This window comes from Cariama cristata, unplaced genomic scaffold (genome assembly GCF_000690535.1).
Source record: "Cariama cristata isolate BGI_N322 unplaced genomic scaffold, ASM69053v1 scaffold18337, whole genome shotgun sequence".
Lineage (NCBI taxonomy): Eukaryota > Metazoa > Chordata > Aves > Cariamiformes > Cariamidae > Cariama > Cariama cristata.
The window spans coordinates 6,990-26,800 of NW_009627274.1; the positions used below are offsets into that span (position 1 = coordinate 6,990).

At 35.8% G+C, this 19,811-nt stretch overlaps 1 protein-coding gene across 1 annotated transcript in view; it reads left to right on the forward strand.

Annotated features, from left to right (window-relative positions):
* LOC104164908 (RNA-binding protein 26-like) overlaps positions 1 to 18,852 on the forward strand; it is a gene marked incomplete at its 5' end in the record, with an annotated part of 24,972 nt that extends 6,120 nt beyond the window's left edge. Inside the window, 5 exons of the mRNA XM_009704389.1 lie at positions 4,067 to 4,171; positions 6,638 to 6,847; positions 9,238 to 9,324; positions 12,261 to 12,374; positions 18,144 to 18,852. Coding sequence (XP_009702691.1) covers positions 4,067 to 4,171; positions 6,638 to 6,847; positions 9,238 to 9,324; positions 12,261 to 12,374; positions 18,144 to 18,233 — 606 coding nt within the window. The remainder of the gene's footprint in view (positions 1 to 4,066; positions 4,172 to 6,637; positions 6,848 to 9,237; positions 9,325 to 12,260; positions 12,375 to 18,143) is intronic.
* Positions 18,853 to 19,811: the final 959 nt, after the last annotated feature.

A 19,811-nucleotide genomic window follows, 5' to 3' on the forward strand; every position in this document is an offset into this window, starting at 1 on the left:
CAATCACCTGCATGTTCTTAATATGCTTGGACATGGTTTCCATTATTTGCTCCTTCATACTCTCAGGGTTACTGGTGAGGCTGACCAGCGTGTACTTCCCACATTTCCTTGCTCTTCTTGAAGATCAGAGTGATACTTGCGTTTTCTCAGTACTTGCTTTTTCTCAGAGGTTCGAGCCTCCCCCAGATGCCATTGGTCTTTCAAAGATAATTGAGATTGGCTTTGCAGTGACATCAGTGAGCTCCATCAGTACTTAATGGGTGCATCCTGTTGGGTCCCAGGTTTTTGTGTATGTCCAGTTTGTTTAAATGTTTCCTAACTTGATTCTCTTCTGACAAAGATAAGTCTCTTGCTCCAAGCTTTTCCACTAGTCTCAGGATCTGGGATTGCTGAAGGCAAGTCTTTCTATTAAAGACTAAGGAGTAGGAGGTGTTGAGTACCTTGACTGTTCCCATGTCCTTTGTTGGCAGGTCCCCTTTCAGATTCAGCAATTGGCGCACACTTTTCATAGCATAGTGTTCTTGCTGCTGATAGACGTGCTGTGGCCTTTCTGTTTGTTTCTCACCCCCCTTGCCAGATTCAATTCTAGGTGGGCTTTGACTTTCCAAACCAGTGCCTGCACGCTCAGACAGTTTCTCTATATTCCTTCTGTCATCTGACCCTGCTTCTATCTCTTGTACACCTTGTTTTTGGGTTTCAGTTTTTTTAGGATCTCCTTGTTCGTCCAGGCAGGCATCCTGCCACCTTTGATTCATTTCCTGCGCACTCTGGAACTTGGAGGATGTGATTCTTGAAAATCATCCTGCCTTTCCAGCAGATGTTCAGGCCTTGGGTCTTCAATCAAGAGGCTTCTTCCAATTGTCTGAAGAAGGCCTCATCTACTTTTTTTGCCTGATCAGACAGTGTGTAGTACACACTCACTGCAACGTCACCTGCATAGGTCTACCATCTTAATCCTGACTCAGACTTTCAACTGGCTCGTCATCTGTCCCCAGGCAGAGCTCTGTGCATTCATACTGCACTGTCACATAAAGGGCAACTCCTGCTCCTCGCTACCCTGGCTTGTCCTTCCTTAAGAGAATTTTTAACCGCAGCCAGCAACCAAGCACCACACCAACACTCGCTCACTCCTCCCCGCTCCCAGTGGGATGGGGAGGAGAATCAGGAAAAAAAGTAAAACTCATGGGTTAACATAGGAACAGTTTAATAACTAAAAATATAATACTAACAATACTACTACTAATATATAATATGAATAATTGTAATGAAAAGGAATATAATGAAAGAATAAAACCCAAGAAAGGACAAGTGGTGCACAATGCAGTTGCTCAGCACCCGCTGACCGATGCCAGAGCAGTGATCTCCAAGCTGTGATTGACCCCTCCCAGCCAACTCCCCCAGTTTATATACTGGGCATGACATTCTATGGTATGGAATATCCCTTTGGCTAGTTCAGATCAGCTGTCCTGGCTGTGCTCCCTCCCAGCTGCTTGTGCACCTCCTTGCTGGCAGAGCATGGGAAGCTGAAAAATCACTAACTTAGGATAAGCGCTACTTAGCAACAGCTAAAATATCAGTGTGTTACCAACATTATTTTCACACTAAATCCAAAATGCACTGTACCAGCTACTAAGCAGAAATTAACTCTAACCCAGCCAAAACCAGGACGCTGTATTGGTCCACTGGACCACTCTAGTTGTGTGAGTTTTCCTACAATCTTTCTGTAGTCCCAGTGAGATTGTAGCCCTGTAATTGCACACAGACATCTACTTCCCCCTCTTTGTTTCACATGTTGTGTGCATTAACGTACAGACTTTTCAGAGAGGCACTGATTTCCCAGAAAAGAAATGAGATCTTCCCTCGTGGTGCTGTTCTGTAGGCCCTCCTTCATTAGTGTGGACTGGTATGTGTATGCTTGAGGTGGTCCCCCTTTAACCTGGTTTTGTGGATCTTGAGATCTCTTCTGCCAACATCACCCTTTGCTTGGCAGCCTGGTCCACCACTTTCTCGTGTGACTGTTGATTTTACTTAGTGAAGTGAGGTGATATGCTAATTTGAATTACAGTTTTAATGAAGTTCTTGAGCTGGTTTTCTGTTTCCTTTGTAATATGAAAAGTGAAGAAACATTTTAAGCAAACGCATTTCATCATGGACAAAATATCTGAACTGTAGAAAAGTTGATTTTATTGATAACTTTCCTCTCAGGGAGATTGTGTGTTATCTGTAAGCATTGTTTTGTTAACATTTGAAAGAGAGAAAACAATCAGTCCCATCTGACCTTTGTGAAAGTGAGGAATTAACAGCCTTCAGTTAAAATTTACAACTTTGACAATTTTCTGAAGACTTTACTCTAGATTCTCTTGCATTTTCTTAGCGTTTAAAACGTGGGAGCTCAGAAGACCCTGCAAACTTGAAGATGATGCCCATGTGACTGTGCCATTGTCTTTACCTATTTTTGTCTTGTTCCAGTTCATGCAGATTATAAAATACTCTTCCCCCCTGAGTGTAGAAACCTTTGCTGCCCCTTGGTGTATCTTGAAGGAGGTATTTTCTTCTTGAGACCTGACACATCTTTATAAAAGAGAAGTCTTCATTAAGAGCACTAGAAATAAACCTCAAAAGTCTTTACGACACCAGTGTCACTGGCTACTTTGTGAGTTCTAACTGCTGGTCATTATTAAACTTCGGAAGTCGTTGTTTTGCCATGTCATTGATGCGTTGCAACACAGTGGGATTTGAGAGAAATACGGTTTCCAATTTTGAAAACTTTGAAAACCATTATAAAGGAAATAAATGGATTTTTTTCTGTGGTTGCTGTAGATAATCAGAAAATGGGGCTGAAAGAGGTTCAGGTTGAAGTTACCAGTTGAATAATCCAGCTTTTTTTCTTTTAAAGCCTCCAGGAAAAAACAAAGAAACAAAAAAAATCCCTTCTTTATAATTCAGTGGTGATACTTGGTTTCCAGCTGTCAGAACTGCGAAACCTTCATCTCTTGACAACTAACCTTTAAATACATTGCATGCTGTGGTTTTGAATCAATGAGTGTAAATGTAAAACTGCTTCACAGTCATCTGTAATTTTATCCTTCATTTGTGATGTCACTGGAACATTTGGCCTCTGCGTTTTCCACTTAAAAAAAAAAAAAAGCAAGCTTTCAGTTTGGAACAGAACTTCAAATAAAATGTTCGTGGTCGCATAAAGCCCTTTACTGCAGCTGTACCAGTACCTGCAGCTCAGTGGTTGCAGTGAGTATGTCTAAATTTGAATTCAGAGACACCTTTCAATTTCACATATGTATTTTTGAACTTTGTAATAATATTTTTAAGGTACTGTGTGCTGGAAGACAACTTCGGGTGCATCACAGACCAACCTTTTGTTAGCAGAGGTCTTGTTACTGTGGGTTTTTTCCTACCATGATCTGAACAGAACTACCATTTGTGCTTTTTGCATTATGGAATTGTGATAAACTTAGATGCTTTTTCTCAATGCTTGTTACAGATTTTGTATTTATTCATAATTGTACTGCCTTTTTTTTGTAGAATCCCTTTTTATCTCATCCTCACTACCATGTAATTTTGCATTTTCTATTTTCGGTGTCTCTAGTTTAGAAAAAATTCCATTGGCTTTGCCTTTGTGTGGTAATCTAGAATGTTTGACATCACCAAGGTCAGAAACATACTACTACACATTGAAGTTTTATCTTGCCAAGAAGGCTCCTAAGCTTGTGCTTGGTTTGTTTTTGAAGGTGGAAATGTAGCAAAGTATACCTGCAAAGTTGCAACTGTGATCTGGATTAATAAGCCAGAACTTGGTTAAATTTAAAATTCCACTACAGCTTCAAGTTTTCAAATTCGCTTTCCTTAGAGTTTCTAGGAATCTGTTTTACAGACAGAGGTGCTGTGGCAGACTTCTGCCTTACCTGGCCAATCTTTAAGTTGCTGCGTATTTCTGAAATAACCTGCTGATAGGAACGTAGCAATAGATTCTTTGGTTTTATCAGAAATTTGTTTCCTCAATAGAGAACGTGAACTGTGGAACTAATAATTTACCATAACAATTTCTTAGATGCAGAAAGAGTTACTAGATACTGAACTGGATTTATACAAGAAGATGCAAGCTGGGGAGGAAGTTACTGAATTAAGACGAAAATATACAGAGCTACAGCTGGAAGTATGTTTGTCTCTTCTTTTGTAGCAATTAACTTATAATCAAATATTTTCGTATATGTTTATTAGCTTGTGTATTGTATCATAAACTATTTTTTCCAGACTGCAATAGTAAGTTGCATGTAGACGGAGGCATTTAGCAATAATATTTAAAATTCCACTGAAGCAGAGAAATAGTAGTATCTTTAATTTTGATTGTTAATCTATTCAAATTCTGTAACTATTTAGATGACATGGTATTTTATAGATTTGTGGTAATAATACTTCCTTGAGAGTGTGAAGTGTTTTTCAGTTGTTGCCTGTAGGTGATGGTGTGTTTGATACAGAAGAGTTAAAAAACTCTGCTTCATCTTTTATTCCTGAGTGTTAGCATCCTCTTAATGAGATTAACCAAAAAGGCTGAAATGCCAAAAGTAATACTATTAAAGCATTGGTTTCAAGAGAAGGACTTCTAACCAAAAGCAAATACAATGTTTCGAGAAGTGTTTAATGTATAGAAACGTGCTTTTTCATAAAGTAATTGCTTTTAAAAAAATTGAGAAGACTGTGCAAGATTCTTCATATCTGTGTCTTTGAGAAATTCTGAATGCTGTGGATGTTATTCTTTGTCATATTGCACTGTCTTGCCTATATGATTATGTAATATCTGCTTAATTGCATGATAATCTTATCTCTTTTTACTGTTAAGCAGGCTGCTGTGTCGCTTAAATTCCTCTTGTCTTAATGAAGTTTGGTCATGTCTTATGTATAACTACATGTGAACACAGTGCACATACATACGGCTAAGTTGTATTAAAATCTTACTTTAAAACTTAAGTTGTTATGCAGCTTTGGTAATTGTGAAAATAGGTTTGTTAATTAGTCAAGCCAATTGAATAGAGATGACATAAAAGCTTATGTTGACAATATATATTCTGATGGTGAATAATATTTCATAAGTGTACCGAAAGCTTATTTATAAAGCATGCATTTTAGAAAACATGTGAATTGAATGATGTAAAATAGCAGTAAAAAAGTAGGTGCTCATTCAAGATAAAGTTGCACCATGGTTGAGTGTGCTGATCCTACTCCATCTCTCATTGACTCTGTATTTTCAGTTGGAAAAAAAAATTGTAGCTCTTTCAGGAAAATAATTTTACTAAAATGAAATTTTGAAGCCTTTGGCAAATACTGATCAAAGTAGATGGAGAAATATGGGGTTATTAGTAAAGCAGACCAGTATGTTTCAGGGAACAGCATGAAGTGTATCCCTTGTATAACTTACAAGAGGGATATGGGATTTTTTCCATTGATGTTTGTTTGATTCTGCAGTAGTCTTACAAACTCTTTAGAAAAACTTTTATTCACACATTGTCTTTGTGACTTTAACTCTGACATTATTCAAGTGTTGCTTCTGTGCCTCATAACCTGCTGTTTTCTTCCAGATGGCCCTGATTTTACTGTGAGAAAACCCAAACAGTATACAGCTTGATTGTTGAGTCAGCATAAGCTTTAACTTTCTGGATTATTCATTTAACCATTTATAAATGCTACAAAAAAAACCCAAACAAACAAAAAAACACAAAAAAAATCCAAACCCAAGACCCGCATGATTCTCTACAAAAAATAAAACGTGAACTATATAGCATTGTCAAATTATGTGAATAGTTTCATGAATAAAGCCATAACAGATTGATCTCCTCATGGGTAATACCACTGGCATGCATTAAAGTAGTGCTATCAGTGCTTGAGTTGTAAACACTGTAGGGTGTGTTTAAAATATTGTTACGTCGATTTCATTTAACATTTGATTCTTAGGTCAGATCTATTTGGGTTTGAAAAGATTTTTTTTTTTTTTTTGTGGTTATAAATGTTGAAATTAAATCCTTGAAAGTGCTTTTTTGATTCTTAAAATAACTTTTACAAATTATTTTTTTAATTGGCTGTCAGAGATACCGTCATCGGCCTTCTGACTTTTCTTGGAGAGTGCATGCCAGTTCTTTAGAAAGGATACACAGGTATTGTGGGAATGGAAATTAGCGAGTACGTAGAGCCAATTTTTTAATGATTACTTTGTCCTTGGAGGTGCTCGTTAGAGCTTCTGTTTCCGTACCTCACAATTCTATAGCCAAAAGCTATTGTGCTGCGTTAATATTCTGGTCAGAATAAAAGTCCTGACTGGACTTTCAGAGACCAATTAAGAGACAAGGAATTATCCACACAGATAAGGGCTCTTTTGATATCTGTTTTTAATATCTGATTCTTTTCTCCTGTTTGCATCCTATTTTTCATCTGTTAATAATTAACAGTGTTAGCTTTTTAATGTTATTAACATGTTCACCTTTTGTTATTTTAAGACCTGTAAGCTGCTGTTTCTGAGGCTTGTTTAGGGATGTGTTTTTAGGAAACGTCAGAATACGTGTTTGTTAATTTTGTCTAAATATTTATTATGAATTTTAATACATCAATATGTTATGTATAAACATCTTAGGCTGCCAAACGAGGGATTCTTTCTTCAGTTCGTGGTAGAGGGGTTCATGCAAGAGGTCGGGGTGCATCACGTAGCAGAGGTAGAGGAATACGAGGCCGGGGTAGAGGCAGAGGAGTTCCTGTGCATGCAGTTGTGGATCATCGACCTAGGGCATTAGAAATCTCTGCGTTTACAGAAAGTGATAGAGAAGATCTTCTTCCTCATTTTGCGGTATGTGACAATTTCACTTTTCCTGTTCCTTTGGATGACAGTCTTCTATTGAATGACTTGTTTTCTCTTGATTCGATTCATCTGGAAATATTATTTAGGAATGAATCTTTAACGTGATATACCTGTTCATGGAAAAAGAGGATGCATCAGAAAAAGGTGAAACAAAGAGAAATTACACCATTGATTCAACTAGTTATGAATGTAACTGCATAACACTTACAAGGTTTCGTTTTTTCTTAAAAAGAAAGGAAATTGAGAATATAAAGTAATGACTTAGATATATCCTGAACAAATAAATATTATAAAATTTTCCCAAATTTTTAGGTATAGAAAGATAAAATAACTGAAGGGATGGTGAGAACAAAGACTGGTTCAGTGCCAGACTTTCAATACCTGAAGTCTGTTTTATCTTTATTGAAGTATCTTAACAAGTACTTAATGAAAATTTTCACTGAAAATGCCTAACTTTCTGAATTTAAGAACCAAGATGAGAATTGTGCAACTATATGCAGATCTTGGCAAGGCAGCCAAAGGTTTCTGTCTGTTCATGTCTGTAAGCTTACAAAGTCAGAGCTTTTTCTACCTTTTTTTTCTGTTTTTAGTCTAAAAAATGATAAATTGGTGTTAAATAAATTTTTATTTTCAAATATAATAAAGTGAGAAATGAACATAAATCCTTAAAAAACCTTATCCTCTATAATAAAAGGTTATAATAAAAGAAAATTTGTTTATTTTGTGAAATGAATGTTAATATCTAGTGGCATAAATTGTGTGAATCTTCGTGTATGGTCCCCCATTGTTTGGTTGTGGGTTGTTAGGGTTTTTTTCAATATTTAATTGCAGTCGTCCTCTCTGAAGTTAGAAGTCCAAGAGCCAGTAAGTTCAGTAAACTCTAGTCAATGTCCTTAATATTCCCTGCCTGGCAGCCATACAAGCAGCTTTTCAAAAGAACAAGAGCCAACAAGGACCTGTCTCTCCTTTTTAAAAATAAAAACAAACAAACAAACAAAACCCCCCCCCCCAAACCCTGCCACAATTATACTGGATTTTGTAAGGTGTCATTCCCAGAAGCTGTATATATAAACACACACTTAATGTACATATATATTTTGTTCCACTTAAATACACCTCATCATACCTATATAGGGGAACAAAATTACTTTCTATAGAGGTAAATGACAGACCAAACATTTATACATACTAGACATATATATGTGTATTTAAGGGAAATAAAAGTGTTTTCTGTAGAGATGTGTGGTGCATTGAACATTCGAGCAATGACTTCACAAATTTTTGATCTAAAACTAAGAACATATAACTTTAAAATGAAGCAATACAATCCACTTGGTCACCCATAGGACCTTTCTGAGTCTAGTTTCAATGATGAGTATAAGAAAAAAAGTATTTTTAATCTACAGCATTATGTTATGATTTAGCCTGCCTTATGAATATTGTTAAATTTTGCTGGTCACCTTTCATATTTTTCATTTCATTATGTACTTCTCATACTGACTGTAAGGAATATAAAAATGAAGACGGAGAATCTACCACTGTTAAAAACTTGCTGTGTGCTGTCAGTTTATGGTCATAAATTTGCTCAGAACTTAGCGTTTTCTTATACTTTGGTCTTACTGCAGGGAGTATTAAACTTACTATCTTTAACAAACAAAAATATTAACTAAAAAAAAATAAATCTTAGTAGCATCAACAAATACAATTCAATTCACAGTGTTAGTAGCATAACACTGAGAAAAAATGCTAATTTCATTTTATGGGTTGTGCGTTTGCTGTTTTAAACTTACTCCAAATTCCATGGAAATGAACTGAGCGGTATTTCTGTTTCTGTGATATGATATGACAATGCTCTGCTTATCAGCAGTGTACTCTACCTGTACAGGTATGTTGGGCATTGCAGCTTGCAGTGATGGCAGCATTAAAGGTAGCAATACCATAGAGACCATCACAAGAATAGATGGGTCAGATTCTTAAGATGGTGAAATCAAGTTAAGTTTTGAAACTTTTTCAGCAGTCCTTGCATCTAATAAATCTTTTTTGTGGAAGAGTTTCATAATAGACTAATGGAATCATCTCCAGAGCCCTTTTTTCTGATCAAGAGAGAAGTACTGAATTAGAACAACCTCTTTTTCTGTCATAATTTTACTTCATACCTGTCTGTTTACAATCAGGAAATTCAGAGACTTTACAGCACTTTTGTGTTTTAGAAATGCAAGTAAAAGTAACTATTCCTTGCAAAGACAAGTACTCTGACATTAAGGCTGTGAAAGGTACACTATTCTAATTTTATCTGATTTTTGAGGGCATTTATTTAGGACAGCATTTTTAGAGGTGGAGAACTATTTCACTAAGCTTTTTTTTTTATTTATTAAAAGCAATATGGTGAAATTGAAGATTGCCAGATAGATGACTCTTCTCTCCATGCGGTGATTACCTTTAAAACAAGAGCAGAAGCTGAAGCTGTGAGTATAGTATTTGTTGAAAGTACTCTGCAACATTCAACTACTTTCTAGTTACATTATACTTATGTGTTTGATTAAATGTAATACTACTAATTATTTTAAAACATTTTAAAAGAAGTCGTGATGCAGAAGTTTAATTCTAGATTAAACAAAGCTGTCGAACACTATATCACTGAAATACTTAGGAAATTAGAATGTTTATAGCAAATTCCAGTACAGGATGTAAGAGAGAAATTAAGATAAATACTTGGGAATTGATAGCTCTATGTGTTGGTTTATTTAATTGCCTTTTTTTTTTTTCACCTGAAGACTTGGTACTCTCACAGTTTCCTGAAAATTTACTGACATCATGCAAAGTGATGTTTTTTTTTTTATAATGTTTTGTTTGGGATCAGTTGGATTTACGTTTGCCTGAAACCCTGTGATAGTGTTACTGTGGTTTGATGTGATGGGATTTCCCACCCCCCCCTTTTTTTTTTTTTCCTTTTTTAGCATATTTTTTAGAAATTTAGGAAATTACAGAAGTATGGAATAATCGAAGTAACTTTTGGAGACTAAAATCCAGAGTTGGTGTATGTTGTAATTCAGCATCCTTAACATACGAATCATTAGGACTTTATACATTTGGCTCAGCGGGACTCCTACCTTATTCAGTCCATGGTGTAGGCAGTATGTGAAGCTGCACAAAATAACGAACATAGTTGTTCTGCAAATGATTTTGTTTTCTTTAAAATCGTTGCATCACTGTTGGGAAGGAGTATCCTGAAAATAACAGGGACTTCGTAAAGAGTGGATTCATATTTATGGTATGGTTGTATGGAAAGATTTTGGTTTATGTTTATATTTTGCACAAAGTTTCTGTCTTTGCACAGAGTTCATCTTGCAGATTTTCATACCTGACCAGACTCTTCTCCTTTTGTATGCTTTATCTTGAGACACCAGTGACCTGATTGACAGAAAAAATATTTACAATGCAAATGAAGCCAATGTGGCCCATAGTTTTGAACTCTTCATGGTATCATTGATGCATATGCTAAAGGTGTTTTATGGAAACAGAAATTTTGTGAAACTCTTAGATACAGCAATGATGAGCACTAACTCTACAGAGATTGTAATTATTCTGTAAAAAAGGAAGTATAATTAGTGGTACATAGTATATACTGACTGATAGGGAAAAACAGTAGCGGACAGCTCTACTGAAGGAGCACAGTTCAACAGTGAATAAAAGTTCTGTGGAGGATAAGAAATACCTGCTCACTAATAAAAGCTGTGATAATTATTACACACAAGTGAACTGAATTAAGGTTGTGCAGAGAATGAGGAAAGATGTGGGCAGATACGTTTGGTGGAAAGATTGAAGTCAACATTATGTACTCATCTTTTTTTTTATGGTGCATTTCACTGCATTTAAAAATCAGTATGTTTTTCCTTAATCACTCTCAAATATAATAGGTGGAAATTTCAAGCTGTATTCAAGGTGACATTCAGAATATCCTCCGGAAACGGGGGATATTTTAGCTGGGTCAGAATTCATGATCAGTGTTTGAGAAGTCCACATTCTAATTAGCATTAAAACTTTTAATTGTGGAATGACTTTGTGTCTAATTGCACCTTCATTTTTAAATTAAACTTTTATGAAAACTGTATTTGATCAAATATAGTAAAATCTGTATTATCCTTAAGATATTTTAAAATGTATTTCCACTGGAATTTCTGTGTTTACTACTAGAGCAGATTTAAGACTGGCAATTGGAGAAGTTGTCGAAGGTAATCATTAAAAACCTCTGTTGAGGCCAATTGTGAAGTAAATGCAGCTAATACTTTACCTTCTTAAATGAAAATAGGCCTAGGGTTTATGACCATATATGTTCTAGCCTGGAAGGAAGAGGAGGATTCCCTATTGTAAAATGTTGCATTTTTATGTAGTAGTAATTTCTTCCAAAGATTACAAGTTGTTTCTGCACCTAAATGTCACATATAAGTACTTTTAAAAATTCTAGTTGTGTGACATTGTGATGAGACCATGGACAAAAAGCTCCTGAGCTGCATTTTAATAAGCATAGAATCTTTTAAATTTATCATAAATTTATATGTACAGATTTAAAATTTATACCTGGGGACTTTAATATCACACAATTCATGTTCAGATGTCATTGAACATGTAATTGTTTCTACATTTCACATTATGCTGTGCTTTCAGATTGTACTATAAATCTTTTGTGACCATGATGGTTATTTCGGAATGTTGCTAACGCTGATTTATGCTCATTCATGTTACTTTAATTTGAACATACTATTTCCAAAGCAGCCACTTAATGCAGCTGGTCCTTAGAAAGGCATGAATATCCCAGAAGTTAAAAATTTTTACATTTCAATTACAATGGCTTTACAGGAAGTGGAATGTTTTCCAGTAGATGAAATTGTAATCACAAAGGGGCTTTTTTTTACTTGTTTGGTTTGATTTTTTTTTTAAAAAATATTTTAAATCATTGTGGAATGTCTTGCTTCTGGTAAGTTATGCATTAACAGTTTTACAGAGGGGATTAACAGAGAGCATCTGCCACCTGTTTTAAGAGCTGGCCCAGCCTTAAACGGTGACAGTGTCCGTCTTTGAAAAGTGAACAACCCATCAAGATAATATTAAAAACCAAGTTCAGTATGTTAACTACATCACCAAATGATTTATGGTTTTCCAAGCTTATTTTCTTCTGACTATAATTTGATTGTTTTACTGAAAGGATCTGTGAATTCCATGTGCAGTGAATGAAGTTGTTTTGTTTTAAGCTATTAACTGTAATTCAGTATGAACATATTATAACTTGGATTTTCTTTTGAAAAAGCAGACTCTTGGTTTATTTCTGGCATTTAAGTATTACTGAAGTTAGTTTTTCCCCTAACAAAGAAATACATAACTAAAACACTTAAACTTGTTTTAGGCTGCAATTCATGGATCTCGTTTTAAAGGACAAGAGTTAAAGTTGGCATGGAACAAGCCTGTTGCTAGTATGTCAGCTGTTGAAACAGAGGAAGCTGAACCTGATGAAGAAGAAGTAAGTTTGCTTTTTCTTTTTTTCTTTCATTTTTCTTTTTTAAGTAACTTTTTCAAAAGAAAATGATCTGTTGATTCATACTTTTATTTTTGAATCTAACTCATGTCTTGATATCAGAAAGTGGATTTATCTATAAATACACTTCTTGTTTTCTAGGCTGTTGAAAGTCCCAGATAGTTTACTTGTGCTTTCAGAAATGTTTCATTTCTTACACAACAAAAAAAACTCTAGAGGGTATATCTAGAAAATGGAAGAGGTGGGTTTGAACTTGCATGAGAGAGATTGAGGATTTTGTCCAAAACATGGTTTTGTACCTTCTACTTTAGGCAGTAATTCCTTAGAGAGTCAAATTTCAGAATCTGATTTTCGTTTAGAGAGAGATACGGCTTGGAGGATACAGGTGAAAGAATAATTTAGAGCATTTATTAACTTCATTCAGACATCTAACGTACCCCTGGTGAGTGTTAGTCTTCATGGTGCATGAAAGATACTAAAGTCTTGTCCAAATAACCTTAATTGGTTAATGTAGGAATAGTGGGGCAACACTTCTTAATGCATTTAAGTCATTACACTCAAAATACTGATGTTTGTGAATTCTGAAAAATAAATGCCACTTGGGGAAGAAATCAAGTAATCTTTTTTCTAATTAATTTACTGTCGATTAACTGTATATGCATAATTGCCATAGAATAACTGAAGTAGAAGTACACCTTGACTTATTCGGTGATAGTATTTTGTCTGTATTTTTTTCCTGTATATTTTGGCAGACCTACCATAGAAGCAGCTTCACAAGATTGTTTTAATATAACTATATTCAGTTAGTTTTTTACATTTTTGTAATATTCAGTTTCTGTGGTTGTTTTTTTTCTGAAGAGATCCAGTTTGTCTGTTTACTTTCTGTCTCCAAAAATGCTTATTTCTTTTTAGCACATCAGCCAAAGACAGGTAGAGTAGACTGCCTCTGCTGCTGTGTGTTGATATTAGGCATTTGTGCATTCTTAATTACTAAATATTACTTTAGTTATTGTCGTGTTAAAAGGGTTGATTAATTTGGCAGAAATTAAACTCCCTTGCCTTCCAACTTGTCCTCAGATATTAGAGGGACTGGGGATGGCTGAGCTTAGCTTCTGAGTCATCACTCAGTCATCACCCAGTTACTCCTCAAAATAGCCTCAAGTTGACACTATTAAGTCTGATCATGCTGAACTGCCACTATGGCATTATGTTGAATTCACGCGAGTACGGATCTGCTAATAGTGCAAAATCGTTACATCATTCAATTTACACGCCTACACAGATTCACGAATAGGATGATATAGAGTATAAGTCTGGGCACATTCAGTGGGAAATTCTCATGACTAGATTCATAGATAATGTGGTTTATTAAAGCAACAGATATAAGTTCTTTTAAATAGCCAGTGATTAATAACACTGTCTGCGAAAATACACCTAGGTTACAAAAAAGACACTTTGGTACCAAATGTATGTATATTAAGGTAACCATATAGTGCTACTAATGTGATTACAGATACAGCCTTGACTTCTGAGTTTCCCAAGAAAGCACTTGGCATAACCAAGTGTGTGAGTCTTACCCAAAGGCGTCCCTATGGGTGGGGAAGATAGGTTCAGCCCGTTAACTGATCCCAGAAGTTTGTGGTGTTCCTTGACTTCTCAGTGATGGTGTCTGGCCCCCCTTCCCCATATCATTAGGATATTTTATACTATTTTCTAAGTTTAGGTGGAGCTTGAGTGACTCTAGTCCTACATACTTTTGTTATTGATTGGTGTAAAATTCTTTCACTGCGCTTTTAAAGATATAGACAAAAAAAAGGTAAAAGAGAACTGGCTAGCTTTTGGGTTGGAGATGTGTTTTGGTATTATAATGAGCAGAGTTCATCCACAGGACACGATTTCGCCACAACTGCTAGCTCAGCACCAGCATTTTAGATGGAAAGGGATATTTATCTCTTATTTGACAGCAGCTATGTGCACAGTGTCTAGTCCCTGTACCTGCCTTGTACACAAAGCCTGGCTGCAGTATCTTCACACCACTTCACCTTCCGTTCCTCTTGGTGCTAACACACCAAGCAAGCTTCCTTGGTATGCTACCATCCAAGGTGGCAGGCGAAGTTGGGGATGGGGAACCATCACAGAACAGATTCCTTGTGTGCACAGCAGATACCTTATGTGCTGAGAATGTGGTTATAGCTTTACTCTTAATAAATGTGTCTTCAATAATTAGTTTTGATAATTTGCCCCCCCAGGTAATTATTCCACACTTCTATACGCAAACCTCAAGCATTGTCAGATGGTAATGAGCTGTCAGTGAACAAGAGGCTACACTGGGGAATCTTCAGAGCATCTTAGATATTTTATGACTTCTCCTTCAGGGACGTATTGCCTGTGAAGATCAACAGCAATGTTTGTTGCTGCAAGGAGTCTACCTTATTGAGAGGTCTCATTGAGTAACTACTTCACTGAGACTTCTCCATTTTGCGTAATGGAGAAAGGGCATGCAGGGATATGCAAACACTTCAGCGGAGTAAAGGAAGGAAAGTGCACATTCTTTGCAGTGAACAATAGCGAGATTCATCTTTTAACCCCACTTGAAGACACTGAGCGTAGGAGGGAACCTCTAGGGTATAGGTAGTGGGGAAAAGGGAATGAAGATAGTAACAAGCGACGTGTGCTGACTGCCCTGGCAAAGGGAAAGGACAGATTTACAAACTCTTGAAAAGACCTCAAGCCTGGATGCGTGACAACAACTTGTCAGCTGAGAAGTGTTTGTGGTAGTGGGATATCTATTTTAGGTGATGATTGTTCTCCTTAACAGGAGTCATCACACATGGAAAGAAAACTTAGGGAAAAAAGACTGCATGGGACTGTTTTCAGTAATTCATAAATTGATGGACTCATCTAAAACTTTCCAGATTTTCAAAATTTAAGTACATAGGGGAAGTAACCTTTTTTAAGAAATAATGTCATTATTAGAATAATTACCTTTATTGTAGATTCCCCCCCAACCATTTATTTTTCTAATACTTCTCTTGATCTGGTTTTGTTCTTTAATTGAACTGTTTTTATTTGTCTCTGGACTGTTTCTGCAGTCATTCCTCAGCTAATTGTTCTTGTGGAAAATATATAGGAGTTGGTCTTGGATCATTGTTCATTGCTTTTGTATGGTTGCTGAAATCTTTGCAATAGCAAATGTGTAATATAAAAATACTAGTTTACCTATATTTTTGTTAGGAGCTTTGCTAGATTCTTACTTGACCCAGTGTTTACAGACTTTTTTATTTAACATGATTGATGCACTTACCTCTGACCCTTTTCCATTTTCAAAACAAGCCAAATACATGTAGCTCTCCTATCTTCTTTCTGTAATGAGATTGGATTTTATTTGAATTTTCTATGACTGAATTAGTCCTCCTAACCTTCACCAAATTTCTTTACACAGGGAATTTCTATTCAATAATCTTTGGGAAATTTTGCATTTAATCTAGCATTTGGTTAATTTAGTATTTGAAGTATGATGTTATGATCCCCAGGTCCCAGATGCATAAGTTCAAGAATGTGATGTTTGTGCATGGAAGTTCAACCAATTGCATAAAAGAGATTTTACGTAGTTGTTTAAAATTTGGTATTTAGGCATGATTAGATTGGAGGTGGGGTATGTTCTTCTAGTCAGTGGCCTGAATTTCAGTCATGCATTCTTTATACATGTAAAATGTCTTGAGTTTCTGCATGCCTACAATTCATCATGCTACTGATTTAACTTCATTGTATAGCAGGTATTGTAAACACATGAAAGAGATTTCCTTCATTTTCCCATCTCTAAAATACAATTTTGGTTCAGCTAAAGAATACTATACTAAAGGGGGCTAGCAGGCTTAAGACTTGACTTGAGTGAAACTAATTACCTTGAAGTTTGGGGCGGGGGGGGGCAGGGCAGAAAAAAAGGAGCTAGATCATTCAGCAGAGTGACAATAATTAAATAGGGCTCTTAGTCCGTTTCTAAGAATATGAGGTAGGTCTTTTGGACTTGGATGCTTTAGAAAATCTCTGATGAGTAGCCGCTTGCTTATGAAAGCACCTAATCTTCCTAGATGCCTTACGTTCTACATCTGGGTGCCTAACAAAAGAGTTGACTCTACTGAGTCAACAGCAGATGCCTAGGAAGAGTGTAAAACCTGTAAGTAGAGATGAGCTTTTAATCATCAATGATTTGCAGTTCAAGGACCTGTTCAGTCAGAGGTGTAGCGTCTTAGTAGTTGAAAGCCCTTGATAGGTGTTTATGAATTTGTCTGGTTTTCTTGGAATCTGAGTGGTATCTATAATGTCCTGCAACAGGGAATGCTAGTGTTTAACTGTGTCTATGCAGAATAAGTATCTTTATATTGGACCTGCCACCTGCACGTTTAATTTTAATGTTCTCCTACTCTTGCATCAAAAACATGACCATCGTTCTCTCCTCTCTTTCTCTGAGACGCTTTCTCTCCAGGGAATCACAGTCCCTATAGTTGTTCCCCTATGTGGAAGTTGTTCCAGGCTTTTTGATCATCCTTAAGAGTTCTGCATTGTGCACTGCCCAGGACTTCTCCTTTTTGACAGCGCTGTTGTATTTTAGCCTGCTGGACATCTAAACGCCAGGAGAAGAGGCTAAGTCCTCAGAAAGTTTCTGTGTTTTAGCGTGGCTTAGAGTACCCCAGTATGCATTGACAGACAGGTCAGGTGTCAAAAGAGTTGCTTTTTAAAATGCGCTTTCTGTAGGCAAAAGTAATGAAGATAGTAGTTTCTCCCTCTTGTAGAAGAGCCTACTGGAAAGAGAGAAGGCTTTCTTCAGCTTAGAGCCTCACATCTTTCCAGAAGGTTCCCTGACCTTCACACCTCCTGTTGAGTTTGGAAATTCTGTAGCAAAAAAAGCTGCAGTTAATGGACAAGAAGAATAAGCAAGGAAGATTGTAACTGTGGTCTAACAGCTGGGAGATTTTGGTACTTGTTTCAGTCCTTTCTTTAGCTAGTGCAGAAATTGCTGTGATAGCTGTAATTGTCAAAGTTCTGAGATGGAATAGTTTATATATACACCGCTGTGTCTATATGTAGATAAAAACTAAAACAACTCACTGTTTATCTTTCTTTTTTTTAACTTAGCCTCTCTGAAGCCTGTAACTGATGACCTGAAATGTTCAGGGGTTTGTGAAGTCTATCAAGTTACTATGTTGTTATTGAAAGGAATTGAAAATACATTAATATATTTTGTCTAAATTTCTATAAATACCTGTCTCCCTGCCCCAATCTTTTAATTTAAATCAGTTTTGACTAAGCTGTCAAAAATCAAAATGTCTCAGATTCAGCGGTTTTGGTACTGTGGCACAGGTAGATCAAGCTCTTGGATGAAAACAGGCATAGTGAACTATGAATGTGCAAAACTAATACTCATTTTCAGTATAGCTTCTTAAGTTTCATGAGAACATTGCACCTTGGGCATGAATCATATGCTGAAGAATCAGAAGAGCTATTTAAGTATGAGGTACATATGTCCTGGTCATTTTGAAGTCCATTAAAAAGAAAAAAAAGTAGTGTCACTTGCTATTTGTTAGTATATGTATATAGTACATATACATACAGTATACTTTTTTGAAAGCATTGCTGTTTCCCTATTAAAAATAAATTTGTTCTTTATTAAATTGCAGGTATCAGAGATTTGTATTTTGCCTTTTGGTCTTTTAACATTTTCTGACATAAGAGTATCATGTTTTTCTCTTGAAGTTTCAGGAAGAGTCTTTGGTGGATGACTCGCTGCTTCAAGATGATGATGAAGAAGAGGAGGATAATGAATCTCGTTCATGGAGAAGATGATTCAACTGATCAGTGACAATGCTAGAACTGCACCTGTGTTGCATTAGTATTACCTAATGTACTTCTGCATCTTTGTATTAAAAGGGGTTTTGTGATGAAGTTGGATTCGGATATAGACTAAAAAGCAGCTGGTCGGTTATACATTTTGAGAGATTGATGTTTGAGTTACATTTCAGTAAATGATTGCTAAAGACATCATACTAGGAACATATGCAATGTTTTTATTACATAGTTCTACAGAAAGTTACAGAATTCTTTGGGTTCTTTGTAATTTACCGAATTGGTCAAACACAAATGACCGAAAGTTGTTATAACATAGATAATTTTTGTTCTATTCCAGATACGGAATGAAAATTTGCATTTAAAATCTTTGTGAATGTTTTCAGAAATGAATAGATAACAGTACTAAACTGAAGTCTCTAAAGTTATGTATTCATAATATTGCATAGTAGTATGCTTAGGCTTTACTATGTACTAGCCTTTTGTTGGATTTGTGTACGTATTTTACCTATGGGTTTTAATGATAAAGTGTATGACTGCTTTGCATATAAGTCCTTATGACTTTAAGATGTTAAAAAATAAAGAAATGGAATGGTCTTCAAAAAAAAAAAAAAGAAAAAAAAAAAAACAATAACCAAAAAAGCCAAGGCAATGGTCCTTCATAAGGGAGAAAAAAAAAAAAAGAAAAAAAAAAAGAAAAGAAAAAAGACCATTCCAAATGGCAACCCCCACCCCCATATTCACCAAAGGAGCTTGAATCACTATCACTTATACTAAAATAGTATTGAATATAAAAAAAATCTCAACATAATAATGTTTCATTTACATTAACACACAGGTGTACTCTGTTGCATAAAAGCTTCTAGATGTCTTCTGAATTTTAAACTAGTTTAAGTCAAATGGTAAATAGAAGAATATTCCAACAAGAAGGAATTTATTCTGTATCCCTGCACGATGGAACTGTGGAGGAAAAATTGATCCCACAAAAACACATGCAGTACTGAAATGGAATTTAGAAAAAAACAGTAGGAGAAGTGGAATATTTGGTAGGTATCATTCTAAAAAATTGGGCTACACACACTAACGCATCTTTTTTATTCCTGTGTTTCTATGATTACATTTTTCCATTTAAAAAGTAACACTCAGCAGATACTAAGTTCACACTATAGCGTATATTCACCATTTAAAAATGTACATACATGAAATGTTAGTATACTCCACAGAAATCCTTCATTGGCTCTTTCTAATGGGGCGTTCTGTTTTGTGAGGTCTGAAGTTTCTCCTCATCTTAGGAAGGGGAACTGCCTTGTCCTTGGTAGTATAGGACCTCTCTCACCAGAAAGACTCATTTTTATTTCTATTTATTGGCATTTTGCTGGTCTGTTTTCAAAAGAAAATCCATTTATTAAGTATTAGATTTGTGGGTTTCATTTTTGTTTTGGTTTGGTTACCCTCCATGTCAACTCATTAATGAGTTGCAGCATAAAACCAGTATCTCATTTATCAAATAGATGCAGGGGGTAGTACTTCAGTACTGTCAGTACTTCAGTATTGTCTTTAGTCCATGTTTTTGTCTTT